General features: G+C 40.3%; 1 protein-coding gene across 2 annotated transcripts in view; it reads right to left on the bottom strand.

Moving 5' to 3' along the window:
- Nucleotides 1-7231: 7231 nt before the first annotated feature.
- Nucleotides 7232-14350, bottom strand: part of zdhhc2 (zinc finger DHHC-type containing 2) — a 50393-nt gene continuing 43274 nt past the window's right edge. The window contains exons 10-13 of one of the 2 annotated variants that reach the window (XM_012964998.3): nucleotides 13851-13943; nucleotides 10685-10797; nucleotides 9358-9432; nucleotides 7232-8380 (exon numbers count right to left, since the gene is read on the bottom strand). In XM_012964998.3, coding sequence (XP_012820452.1) covers nucleotides 9389-9432; nucleotides 10685-10797; nucleotides 13851-13943 — 250 coding nt within the window. In that variant the 3' untranslated portion in view covers nucleotides 7232-8380; nucleotides 9358-9388. 2 annotated transcript variants of the gene reach the window in all.

The following is a 14350-nucleotide window of genomic DNA, read 5'->3' as shown; positions in this document are numbered from 1 at the left end:
AGTGCAGAGGAGCTCTTGTCTTTGTCTCAATGACACTATGTGACGCTACAGTTTTATTGCTATTACTTATCTGTTACAACCCTCTCCTATTTATCACCTTTAAAAACACAATAGTGACCGCTCCTCTTTGCTTCATACATCTGCTGATATCCCAGGCACTGATAGATATACTGCATTAGCATCTTAGATTTGTGCACTTGCCTAAACCAACCAATAATGTATATAGTTCTGGATGTATATTTTCACATGATTTTGTCAGGATGTGTATGGCATCCAGAATGGCAGGTTAGACCTGAGCCTGCTGTGCATAATGTGGTTTTTCACCTATTGTCTGGCATGGAGAGCCAAAATATAAATAACACTCCATTGCTGATTTGCCTACTTATGTATACTTATATATATATAGTGCATACTCTATTCATTCAAGTCATGCATTAATGGTGCAATGTACATTGCTAAAGCCACACACCAAAAGATAACTTTGGCAGGTCTCTTAATGAAATGATTTATTATATATTTAAAATAAAGTAGCAATACTGGCTGCATAATCCCTCAGCATTACAATATGTAAAGGAAATATAAAGTTTTCAAACAAACAAATGAGTGTAGAGTTGGTCAGATTGCTCTCCTGAGCACTTTTGCAATTTGTTATTTTTTTCAAGGCTTTAAAATATTCATAATATAATTGCACAACAGCACCACCTGCTGTCCATTTGGTCGACAAGCGAGACCATGGGGGAGATTTATTAAGACACAAAAGCTAGGAGCGTTCATTCAAAGCATATTTTCGCCGATTTTTTCGCGCTTGCACGACTTGCACGAAATTTGGAAAGCTTTTGCCGCTGTTTACAATTGTTCGGTACAAAAAGTTTGTGACTTTCGGATCGCCAATACAATATTATCGTGACTAATACGATTTTTTCGTAAGCATTTTTGTGATATTTGCAATCTTCAAAAATTATCGTATCCAATCCGAATTGTTCCCATTCCATATTCGAACTTGTGTTTTAATGAATCAGCCCCTATGTGTTAAGGTTATCGAGAAAGTCTTGTGATATTGCTCTGCTTAAAACCAACCTGAGAAATGTTAGATGGTTCTTACCTGCGCAAAGCATCACAGTCTTTTTCTGACTATGTATTCAGTCATATGAACAGCGGGTGGCACTGTTGTTCCACCATCATTATATTAGCAGTGTAAAAACTGCTGATACTGTAAAAGCTAGAAAAAAAACATAATGCAAATTGCAAAAGTACTTGGTAGTTTATATTTATTTGTTTTACAGCTTTAGGGCTCTGGCACACGGGGACACTAGTTGCCCGTGACAAATCTCCCTGTACATTTTCGCCGCTGTGATGGCATTTCAGGGAGATAAGTCGCCCGCGACAAGGTAGATTTGTCGCGGGCGACTAATCTCCCCGTGTGCCCACAGCCCTTACATTTCCTGTGATTATATAAGACACAATATATAGAAAATACTTAGCAGACTATGGAAAAAAACAGATGGATTCTAAGAGGGAGACTCCATAACCTTTTCAAGTGACATTGATGAATGCTTTGCATAGCTTTTGTTCTATATTCCTATGTTGTCATGGAGTGTAGTCTGAAAGTATGTTGTACTGAGAAATTTCTACTGTTACACATTTAGGGCCATATTTTTTAACAGTGGATACAAACATTATCAGTGTAACTTGTAAGTTACAGATTGGTTGCTATGGGCAACATCACTGGTGATTTTTGTCTCCAATGTTATTAAATACATACCCTCAAGGCTGGCTGGCTGGCTGTGAGGGGCGGGGGTTGTAGTATAACAAGATATGAAGGAGCACAAGTTGCTCAAGGCTGGCTGGCTGTGAGGGGCGGTGGTTGTAGTATAACAATATATGAAGGAGCACAAGTTGCTCAAGGCTGGCTGGCTGTGAGGGGCGGTGGTTGTAGTATAACAATATATGAAGGAGCACAAGTTGCTCAAGGCTGGCTGGCTGTGAGGGGCGGGGGTTGTAGTATAACAATATATGAAGGAGCACAAGTTAGTCAAGGCTGGCTGGCTGTGAGGGGCGGTGGTTGTAGTATAACAAGATATGAAGGAGCACAAGTTGCTCAAGGCTGGCTGGCTGTGAGGGGCGGTGGTTGTAGTATAACAAGATATGAAGGAGCACAAGTTGCTCAAGGCTGGCTGGCTGGCTGTGAGGGGCGGTGGTTGTAGTATAACAAGATATGAAGGAGCACAAGTTGCTCAAGGCTGGCTGGCTGTGAGGGGCGGTGGTTGTAGTATAACAAGATATGAAGGAGCACAAGTTGCTCAAGGCTGGCTGGCTGTGAGGGGCGGTGGTTGTAGTATAACAAGATATGAAGGAGCACAAGTTGCTCAAGGCTGGCTGGCTGTGAGGGGCGGTGGTTGTAGTATAACAAGATATGAAGGAGCACAAGTTGCTCAAGGCTGGCTGGCTGGCTGTGAGGGGCGGTGGTTGTAGTATAACAATATATGAAGGAGCACAAGTTGCTCAAGGCTGGCTGGCTGTGAGGGGCGGTGGTTGTAGTATAACAATATATGAAGGAGCACAAGTTGCTCAAGGCTGGCTGGCTGGCTGTGAGGGGCGGGGGTTGTAGTATAACAAGATATGAAGGAGCACAAGTTGCTCAAGGCTGGCTGGCTGTGAGGGGCGGTGGTTGTAGTATAACAATATATGAAGGAGCACAAGTTGCTCAAGGCTGGCTGGCTGTGAGGGGCGGTGGTTGTAGTATAACAATATATGAAGGAGCACAAGTTGCTCAAGGCTGGCTGGCTGTGAGGGGCGGTGGTTGTAGTATAACAATATATGAAGGAGCACAAGTTGCTCAAGGCTGGCTGGCTGTGAGGGGCGGGGGTTGTAGTATAACAATATATGAAGGAGCACAAGTTAGTCAAGGCTGGCTGGCTGTGAGGGGCGGTGGTTGTAGTATAACAAGATATGAAGGAGCACAAGTTGCTCAAGGCTGGCTGGCTGTGAGGGGCGGTGGTTGTAGTATAACAAGATATGAAGGAGCACAAGTTGCTCAAGGCTGGCTGGCTGGCTGTGAGGGGCGGTGGTTGTAGTATAACAAGATATGAAGGAGCACAAGTTGCTCAAGGCTGGCTGGCTGTGAGGGGCGGTGGTTGTAGTATAACAAGATATGAAGGAGCACAAGTTGCTCAAGGCTGGCTGGCTGGCTGTGAGGGGCGGTGGTTGTAGTATAACAAGATATGAAGGAGCACAAGTTGCTCAAGGCTGGCTGGCTGTGAGGGGCGGTGGTTGTAGTATAACAATATATGAAGGAGCACAAGTTGCTCAAGGCTGGCTGGCTGTGAGGGGCGGGGGTTGTAGTATAACAAGATATGAAGGAGCACAAGTTAGTCAAGGCTGGCTGGCTGGCTGGCTGGCTGTGAGGGGCGGTGGTTGTAGTATAACAATATATGAAGGAGCACAAGTTGCTCAGTGCAAGAAAGCATTGCCTGAATTAAAAACTACCAGCATCCTTTTATTATGATAATGGCCCTGCTATGCAAGCCTGTAACAGAGCCAGGCAGTGGGTACAGTTATAGGACAATGCAGAACAGCTTAAAAAGAATTAATCAAAGGCAGAAGAACCAAAACCACCATATCTCTCAAGTATTTTTTTCATCTAAATATCTTCATATTTAGGTCTATTGGAACATGTAGGGTGCAGGAAAGGGTGCTTACTTGAAAGATATTATCTTGATACTATTCAGTATTTTTTGCATCTTTCAGATCATTATGGTTCCAATTGCAAACTTCCAGGCATGTTAATAAAACAGAATCACGGAAACATATGATTTTTTTAGTCATTTAATGTCAGCACACCATATTGTGTGCCATATTGTATTGTACTAATGCTTTGAGAGGCAAAAGTAAAAAGAATCAGCTGAGTGGGTCTTTCTACAGCTGCCAGAGCCTGGAATTAGAGAGAAAGAAATACCCGAACGCATACAGCTACATACTACATAGCCTCCTTTAAAAGGAAATAAAATGAATACATAACTCTCTGACTGACTGTCAAGATAGTTCATAATATGTTATGTTAAACAATCTTCCAAAACTGGAATATATATAAATAAATAAATAAAATATTGGCCTTTTACATCCTTTCCCTTGAGCCACCATTTAGTGATGGGCTGTGTGCTCCCTCAGAGATCAGCTGACAGGAAATAATGCAGCTCTGACTGTAACAGGAAGTAGTGTGGGAGGTAATCATGTGACCTGACATATGTGTGCCCTTGGTTTGTTTGCCTGTGAATCATATGATCCCAGGGGGAAGCCCTTAGCTCAGTGGCACATACTACTAAATAAGTATATTTTTCTGAAAATGGTTTATTTAGATGAAGCAGGGTTTTATATACAAGCTGTTTTATGCATTTTATATTTAAAGAGACCTATATTGTTTGGGGTTAGTTTTCCTTTAAGGCCCATACCAACCTTGCTGTAAAATACAGAACCGTATTCAGTTTAAGGAGGGAGTTGTTGAAACACAAGGATAAGCAGACTTCGGTCCTCCAGATCATGTGATTCCAGCCTCTGCACAAGGGTGGTGAGCTAAATACCTACAGACCCATCTGCTTACATTCACGAGTACAGGAGAAGCAACAAATACAGGGCCACCTCCCCATGGCCACCAGTATTCCAGAGGCTCCATAAAATATGCCGTGCTTCTACCCATGGCAGCTCATACCAAATCAGAGTAACCCATCTGAACTCAACCCTTTACTTCTCCAGGAACATACCTGAGCAGATTCTGGAGTGTTTGAACAAATGAGGTAATTTGCCAAATTTACAAGCATTGATCTCTAGTAATCAGACAGGATAGTAATGAAATAGTCAAATAGTCTAATAGTAAAGTCTAGAGAAGGGCAACTAAGCAGGTTATTCGGAAGGTCTTGGGGTTGTTTACACTGAAAAGAGGCACCAAGGGGCCATATGATAACATGTATAAATATATAATGAGACCATGCAACAAATATTGACCAGCAGATTCTTCCAGAAGATGAGAGGGCATCCCTTGAGATTAGATGAAATGAGATTGGGTTTGTGAACTCTGTACTTGTCACCTGTGCTAACTGTCTATGGTTATAGTTCAGCACATAGCAGATTTCTAATCCTCACACAATTACCTTTATTCAGGAGATGAAAGAGTGTGAATGAAGTAATTACATATTTAAGAGCAATTTGCTGCCAGGATCGCATCTATTTTTAGGCAGGACTTCAAATTTCAAGCTGCTAAAATGACATTTATTCCACAACTACTGTATGCTTCTAGCTGTTCCTTGTACACAGCCTGTCTTTTTCTTGAAATCCTACCCTATAATCAGAGCAGCTTGATCCTGTGCATAAACGGGCAGGCAATCAGAAGCAGGGTACAGTGGAAGAATGTTAGAAACTGTTGCATGCTAGTGCTACTGGAATTCCACAGGGTAATGGTTGGCACCAGGGCTGTAATTAGGTATGGTGCCACCCTAAGTACCAGACTCTAACTATGCCCCCTAAGGTTGCGGAAGTGATGTCACTTCCGCCGTGATCGTCGTGGTAACCCCTCACCCCCCCAGTTCTACCCCTTGATTAGCCCAGAAAGCTAATCAAGGGGTTAGCTAGGGAGGGTCTTCATTTTTAAAAAAAAAAATGAATAATCGAGAGACACTCCCCTAAGGCTGCAGTCCTAGGCACAGGCCCTCGGGTGCCCATGTGATATCTGGGTGGCAGTCACCCAGTATCATTCTGCCGTGTTTAAAAAAGGTCATTAAGGCGAGGACTGCATATGCTCATTGATGTGATCATCCCTGTTGTTGATCTGATTGGCCCAAAAGGCACATGTTTGAATTAGTCTAATATAGCCAACCTTAAGGTGGGCATATCAGGGAAAGATCCACTCATTTGAGAACCTTGCTAAAGCAGGGGTTCTTTCAATTTATGGCCACCTTTAGGCTTTCTCTTCTAGCTTTTAATTAGGGGTAACTGACTCTGTCATCCAAAAAAATATTGTTCTATGAAGCTATAATTGTATTGTTATTTTTATTATTAATATTTTTATTCAGCGCCTCTTCATATTTCAGCCTCTCATTCAAACTACCACCTGGTTGCTAGGGTAAATTGGGACACTAGCAAGCAAATAGCTGCTGAAATTCCTAACTGAAGAGCTGCTGAATAAAAAGCTAAAAAATAAAAAAAAAAAAAAACAAATAAAAAATTGCAAATTTTCTCAGAATATGCCTGTCCGCATCAAACTTAATACACCAGTGATCCGCGCCCAGTCCGAGTGCAGGAGAAGTAAAAGTGAACAGTAAAATCACAGTCGAGTTAATTGAAAAAGTTATACGGGAAATTAGATGCAGGTTTAGTGGAGAGATATGGGCAGGCCTCGTATTATATCACTTTATTTTCCTACTTCATTACGGCACACAAACCCAGAACATTTTAAAAGGAATCTGTTGATAGTTGGGAAATGAACAGTTTCAAAATAAGGGCAGTACAGAGATAATCATAGGCCAATGAGGTTAGGATAAACCATTAAAATGTGCATTAGAAAGTTAAATGTAATTCAGCTTCCAACTGTTCCTATATGACAGCTTGTAACTATTACATACATTCCCATCCTTTATTTAATAATACATCTTCTGGGGGTGAAGTGGAATTTTATTAATAATATTTAATAAACTGTATTTGAACCATTTTACAGTTGTCCTTCTAGGTTCTCTTTATGCTGCCAAAGAATTGTGAATGAATTCATTTGCAGTAAAGCATTTATGTTGCTTGCCTTGGCAGCGGCATTCTCTGTAATTAACTGTGCAATAAAGTAACTATCCATCTGCCAAGCGCCACTGAGAAATCCTCGGCCCAGGGCAAGCACCATAAGTTCCACCGCATATTACTCATATCCAAAGTGCAAATTAAAATTCTCACCCTTAGTGAAGAACAGTTCTACTGACAATACCCAAATCATAAGGTTGCGGTATGTGGCCCCTTGTATTCCTCTCACTATGCATTGTGGGATGTTGACCTGACCCCAGCCTCATACAAACATATATATTGTGGCCAACTGACCGCAGGTTGTGCATTATAAGCTCAGGTGAGACAATTGTTGGAGGGGAGGTTTGTGTTGCTAAAAATCAAAAAAAGAAATAGAAACCTGGGGGGAACATTCAAGGGGCCACAACTGACAGAGCTGACGTACCAGTAAGCACAAACAGAAGTCATTTGACCGGGGTCCAATTAATCCAGCAGCCTATGTTTATTGAGGGCTCTATATGTTCTTTACAGGACTGGTCATTTCCAATATTTATAGAAAGCTCATATACCGTACACATATATTATTAATATACTCTGAAACTGAATAGGTGGTTGCTTATTCAATGTATTAGAGCTATCTGCAGATATGAGCATATACAAACAATGCAAAAAAAAATCATATTTTTCTATAAATTGCAGAGAAATAAACAGCATGTTGGGTCAGTGAATTACGGGTCAGTGTTACTGGTCTTTTAAGGTACAATACTCTCAATAAATTCATTAAAATACTCTAAATGAGTTCATTTTTTCATTCCCATTTAATATTTCCAAGTGAGCAGTGCCTATAAGGGAGGGCACTCCGGAACTCGTACAATGCTCTAATGTTGCCCCAAAGTGCTAGATTCCAACCCAAAGTAAAAATTTCTAGGAAAATTAATTTTACAGGGTAAAAAAAAATAAAGCTAGAAAAAGTCTTGGGAAGAAATGCCTTGGGAAAATACAATTGTTAAACTACCGCGAGCACTGGAATGAAATCGCATTATAGCATTTTACAGTGATTATTAAGTTCCCATTTGTGCAAATAACATTCTTTGAGTCAGTGTATTTTGTATTATTTAATGAAGTGTATGACCATCAATGACACTTATTTTGGCCTCATTAAATAGGACACTATTACTGCCACAGTACAAAATATACTGTCATTGGTCTATTTTGGAAAACAAGTTTTTTTTTTTTGCATTCAAGAAATAGAAGATAAAAGGATTTTCCTTCCTAGAGTAGGAATCACATTGATGTGGTTTGTGCTATAGTATCATAAATACAGTCAGAATACATTGCTCACAGTCAGTCTTACATTGCATACAACACAGGACGACTTCCAAGTATGTACTACAATGACTTCCTCTTCTTTAGCCCACAGTTCCACAATGGAGTTTTTTTGCTTGTTCACATTTCCCTGTTAGTATAATACCAGAGTGCCAGGAAGCTGTTGCCATGTTTGAAGCGTATGGGGCGAGCCAGTCAGGTGCTGTTGCCATTTGCTGTGATCACATCCACCTTATTACAAATGTAAAGCTAGCCAATGGGAGTGTGACTTCTTTCCGACATGAACAGCTTGCTCTCAAACCTGCAGAACAATGAAGATCAGAGCCGTTTTTACTTAAAGGGGAAGTAATATATACATTTTGCCTAATGAAAGAAAATGTAATTCTAAGCAATTCTAAATGAAGGCCACGGTGATTGGAAATCATTAAAGCAGGGGTGTCTAACCTTTTATACCCATGAGACACATTCAAATGTAAAAAGAGTTGGGGAGCAACACAAACATAAAAAAATGTACCTGGGGTGCTAAATAAGGGCTGTGACTGGCTATTTGGTAACCCCTATGTTGGACTGGCAGCCTACAAGAGGCTCTGCTTGGCAGTACACTTGGTTTTTATTCAACCAAAACTTGCCTCCAATCCAAAAACTCAAAAATAAACACCTGCTTTGAGGCCACTGGGAGCAACATCCATGGGGTTGATGAGCAAAATGTTGCTCCCTAGCCCCTGGTTGGGGATCACTGCATTAAAGCAACAGTAAAGACAAACTAATATGGAAATGACATCCTTTACTCTAATAACCTTAGTTTTTTATTATTGCTTTAAAATCCAAGCAACTTTCCACTGCAGCTCTTGGTATATCTCACAGCAGCACCTTTATGGGCAATGTTATTGTTTTCACTGAGATATTATGGGTGATAAAGAACAAGAGATGCTTTAGTGCAGTGAGAGAGAGATTTGTTGTAAAGCAGTGGAGATTTGTCTGCCTAAGTGGGGACATGTATAATGCTGTTTACATTCCAAGATGGTGGGCAAAGCAGTTACAGAGGTGGTAGAAGGCTGCGCACCTCTAATTTGGAGAGATAAGGGTGGATTTCTGGTATACAGTCCCATCTGGAATGCACCTATTATTATTAAGTTTTATTAACAGAATGTTAAATCGTGCAGTACATACAGCCCAAATGTGTTCCTTACTGCTACAATCTAATCCATATAACATTGCAACAGAATTCTCTCATTATTATTACAACAGTCATAGTAATATGAATGCAACACAACATACTTTGTACACCATCTCCAGCTTTTCTGAAGTTCTAGGTTTCATTTTCAATGGTTAATCCAGGGTTGCTCATACCTGCTGGAAGCAAACAAGTAAAGTCACATATCAATCAATGTAATACCACAGAGAAGACTTTATTTCAGGGGGCACAAGGGGCACTAGGCATCCTAGCCTTCATTTACTTAGGGCATGGAGCTCTGTTGTGTCACATAAATAGTTCCTCTTGGTGCAGCCTATTGCTATATAAAAGAAAGTAGATGAATTACTATCATTCTCTTGGAAGAAATGAGGGTGTTATAAAGTTAGGGCTGGGGACCCTGAGTTATAGGATAGTCAGTACTAAGGCCAGGTAGCAGGTATTCTATTCCACTATCAAGGAGCACAAGTGGGGCTAGTACCTGTGTGATATTAAGTAGCCTAGTCACCCAGTGTTGAGTATGAGGACACAATGACCACCGGTCATCTATATGAGAGTGTGTATAGTAACTGCTGAGGATCAACACTGACATTACTATGAGTAGCCTGTTGCTGCTGGCATCTTATAATGAATTGAAATGTGACTTCCCCTTGGTCCAGTAGGAGTGAAATGGGTTCCTAACCTGCTTTATTTTCACATCCAGTAGGTGATTTTTATAGACTCCCAGAACAGACTGTACCTAAGCAGAATTTGTAACACCTCCACCTTCCTAAAGTCGCTGAAAAATAAGTTTGTGAGAAACCGGATGTTTTTTTGCCTTTAAAAACTGGTGTTGGTCTTGAGGATTTCTCCCTTATAAAAGCTACAGTGTGGGGAGGATAAGCCTGTGACACCAGTACTTTGGTCAGCAGATACTTTCTGAAGAGATTCAGCCATGCAGGTCACCCTATTTTCTTGTTTTTGAACCAACTTGTAGATTGTAAGCTCTTTTGGGCAGGGCTCTCTTCACCTCTTGTATCAGTTATTGATTGCTTTATATGTTACTCTGTATGTCCAGTGTATGAAACCCACTTATTGTACAGCGCTGCGGAATATGTTGGCGCTTTATAAATAAATGTTAATTATATTAAAAAGTAGCTAATTTATGGGTCCAAAATTTTGTCAAAAGATTAAAATCTGACAAAAAATAACCCAAAATAGAAACCACTATTGGCCCATGAGCCACGCTTCTGACTAGTAAGCAGATAACACCACCATTCTGTTGTGATCCTACTCATTATTCATTTGGCATTCCTATTGGACAGCTCATAAATTGTGCTGCTTTAAGGGAAGGAAAGTCTCTTTTATGGAATAATTTTATTGTAAAGAACAAGGCATTATACATTATTATACTGAAACTGCTCTATATCTTACCAAGTTTTCCTTTTTCACTGTTCCCATTATTTTCATTCCATGACTGGGAATCTGTAAGAAGGTGGCTCTGAGATTCACGCAGAGGCTTTGCTGGGAAAGGATGGTTTTCAATACTGAAAAACAATATATATGTTTTCTTAATTGACACTTTATTGTCTGTGTTACCAAAATATTGAGAAAAATAAAAGCAATAAAATATGCCGTTTACTATATGCCACAGGGGTCAGTCACTGAGACTGGAGCAAAGGTGCACAAGTCAGCTGCTCTTCTGGGTGGGAGAGTGACACACAAGAAACCATTGTTGGAAAGAACCATATGAAGGAATGTCTGGAATTTGTAAAAAAACATTTCAGCTCTTGATGTGACAAATGGTTTTGTTCCCAGATAAAACCAACCAAGACAGGGTTTAGCAACAAGTGGTGCAAATCTAAAGCCAATGGTCGATGTCCCTTTTACAATTGTAATTTCTTTCTTTGCTTCATGGTTTTAGTGGTTTTGAGGGTTTTTTGACACTGGCTTCTGTGTGGACAGGAGAGGTGGCAACCCTCAAGTTAAAGGAATACTGTCATGGGAAAACATGTTTTTTAAAAACACATCAGTTAATAGAGCTTCTCCAGCAGAATCCTGCACTGAAATCTGTTTTTCAAAAATGCAAACATAGTTACATAGTTACTTAGTTACATAGGGTTGAAAAAAGACCAGTGTCCATCAAGTTCAACCCATCCAAGTAAACCCAGCACCCCTAACCCACACCTACCAATCTATACACTCACATACATAAACTATAAATACAACCACTAATACTAACTGTAGATATTAGTATCACAATAGCCTTGGATATTCTGCTTGTTCAAGAACTCATCCAGGCCCCTCTTAAAGGCATTAACAGAATCTGCCATTACCACATCTCTAGGAAGGGCATTCCCCAAACTCACTGCCCTCACCGTGAAAAACCCCCTACGCTGCTTCAAATGGAAGCTCTGTTCCTCTAATCTAAAGGGGTGACCTCTGGTGCGTTGATTGTTTTTATGGGAAAAAAGAACATCCCCCATCTGCCTATAATCCCCTCTAATGTACTTGTACAGAGTAATCATGTCCCCTCGCAAGCGCCTCTTTTCCAGAGAACAAACAGATTTTTTATATTTAATTTTGAAATTTCACATGGGGCTAGCCATAGTCTTCATTTCCCAGGGTGCCACAGCCATGTGATCTGTGCTCTGATAAACTTCAGTCACACTTTACTGCTGCACTGCAAGTTGGAGAGATATCACCCCCCTCCCAGTAGCCGATCAGCAGAACAATGGGAAGGGAGTAAGATAGCAGCTCCCAGTAGATATCAGAATAGCACTCAATAGTAAGAAATCCAAGTCCAGCTTGGGACTCCTCCAGTTACATGGGAGTAGGAGAAACAATAGGTTACCTGAAAGCAGTTCAAATGTGTAGCGCTGGCTCCTTCTGAAAGCTCAGACTCAGGCACAATGCACTGAGATGGCGCCTACACACCAATATTTCAGCTAAAATAATACATTTGTTGGCTCAAGAATAACATTTTAAATGGCAAAGTAAATTATTTTCTATGTAAACAGTGTAATTTAGAAATTATTCCATAAAAATCATGACAGAATCTCTTTAACAATGGCAGAACTGTTTGGGAGGCTGGAATTCAGGTCATGACTAAATTAAGTGCATTTTTCAGCGTAAGTAGGTTAAAATGGTTAAATATCATCTGCCGCTTTTAGGCAGTGGTCACATGGTACCGCTGAATTGCTTGCTACTTGAGATGAGATTGATTTGTAAATGTAGATTAGGCGTCCTAAGTGATTTTTAAAGTGATTTATGACTATTTTAACCCAGATTTGGGCATGGGACAATGGCAATTAATTACAAATAGTACAGAATTAGGTGCTGTAAACTGACACAAGCTATTAACAGCAGTTACAGTGAAACTATAACCCTGAATTTGGAAGCAACTATAAAAGTAAATCCCACCCAATCCAGTAACACTGGATTTGGAACTGCTGATTAGTAGTTACTGGACTGGAGCAATGGCTTGTGGGTCTTCACAACTTAATAAATGTTGTTACAATTTCAGGGATAATAGGCCTTCCTAAATTCTGTCTAATTACATGCAAAAATGCCTGATGCAGCCACTTATAGATTTGAGGCTTGATAAAGGGCTGGATTGAAGCCCAAAAAGTTGCCTTTGGCACTTGAGTAAAGATTCACATTTTTCAAAACAACCGGAGTGCTGCTGTTTTCATAATTTTTGTATTTTTTTGCCCGGGCAGTGGGTACAGCGTACACCTGGGGCTGCAAGAAGCTATTTTCACTGTGTAAGCACATGTTAACTGATTCTATTTGCCACTTATAGATTTGAATGCACTTCTAGGCTACTGTAGCCTGACTAATGCCAACATGAGTACTTGTCAGGCAAATTATGGGGGGGTCGGCTTTGCCCACTTTGGCGGTGAGTTCTCAGGCTTCTTATAGAGTTGTGTTAAGTGCTTAAAGTAGCCCCATGGGCCTTGCCCTGTGGACTTTTCCATGGTATAAACATGAGCAAAGGAAATGTAATGTCATAACTAGAGCATTGCTACTTTTTAATGTTGTGAGATTATTACTCTAAAGGTAAGAAGAATCCCAGTGATATGCCACGATGGGCCTTTTGACCATTACTGAGATTAGCAGGAGGCAAATTACAGAAAGACACTTTATCCAACATTAAGATTTCAGGCACGAGTGAACTGTGCTAAGAAGACAGCGTTGCTTTAAGGCAGAGAGCTATATGCTTTGCAGTACTCTTGAAACAGCAGTTAGCCTCATTTGCCCTACATTCCCTATTCCCAGCAGCTGTGCATTTAAGGCTTTGTTGATCAAGGTAACACGATTTGTTGATGTTAAAAAGCTTAACATTTTAGCCACATAATGGTACAAATTGCTTCCCAAAGCTATTTTCCATTAGTGAAGTGCTTAGATATTGAAATATAGAGATGTTATTGCTATGCTGACATGGGCAGCGCCTAGGTTATGTGGGGATAAGCATTGTTGCTTTGCTATATCTTGAGCACTCAAGGAATAAATTGAACATCTCTACATGTAAAATCACTACATGCCAGGAGGCTCAGACTAATCCCTCTGGTCTAGCACTTGCATACATATATATTACCTTTTTGTTGCTGTGTTAGCGCCAGTTGGTGTGGATGCCTGCTCAAGATCCTGGTTTACAAGACAGGTAGGGAAGGAGCAACCATCACCCAGACTGCAATTAAACAAACAAATCACTTACATATTTATATAGATATTATGAAGATATATCCTGAAATATAAACTGCATTAAAACATAATGTTAACAGCATAACATTCTAAACAGGGCCAAGGATATATTACAGGAATAATGGCTGCAAAGAATGCCTTTATACAAGCACTGGATTTGCTGCTATATGACTGAACATGAACATGTTATTGACACTTAAAGTGGTTGTTTACCATTAAATTAAATCTTAGTACAGGTATAGGACCCATTATCCAGAATGCTCGGGACCAAGGGTATTCCGGATAAGGGGTCTTTCCGTAATTTGGATCTCCATACCTTAAGTCTACTAAAAAATTAATAAAACATTAATTAAACCCAATAGGATTGTTTTGCATCCAATAAGGATTATTTAT

Source organism: Xenopus tropicalis, chromosome 1, assembly GCF_000004195.4.
Source record: "Xenopus tropicalis strain Nigerian chromosome 1, UCB_Xtro_10.0, whole genome shotgun sequence".
Taxonomy (NCBI): domain Eukaryota; kingdom Metazoa; phylum Chordata; class Amphibia; order Anura; family Pipidae; genus Xenopus; species Xenopus tropicalis.
The sequence above is the reverse complement of the archived record's forward strand: the minus strand, read 5'-3'. Positions and strand labels throughout refer to the sequence as shown.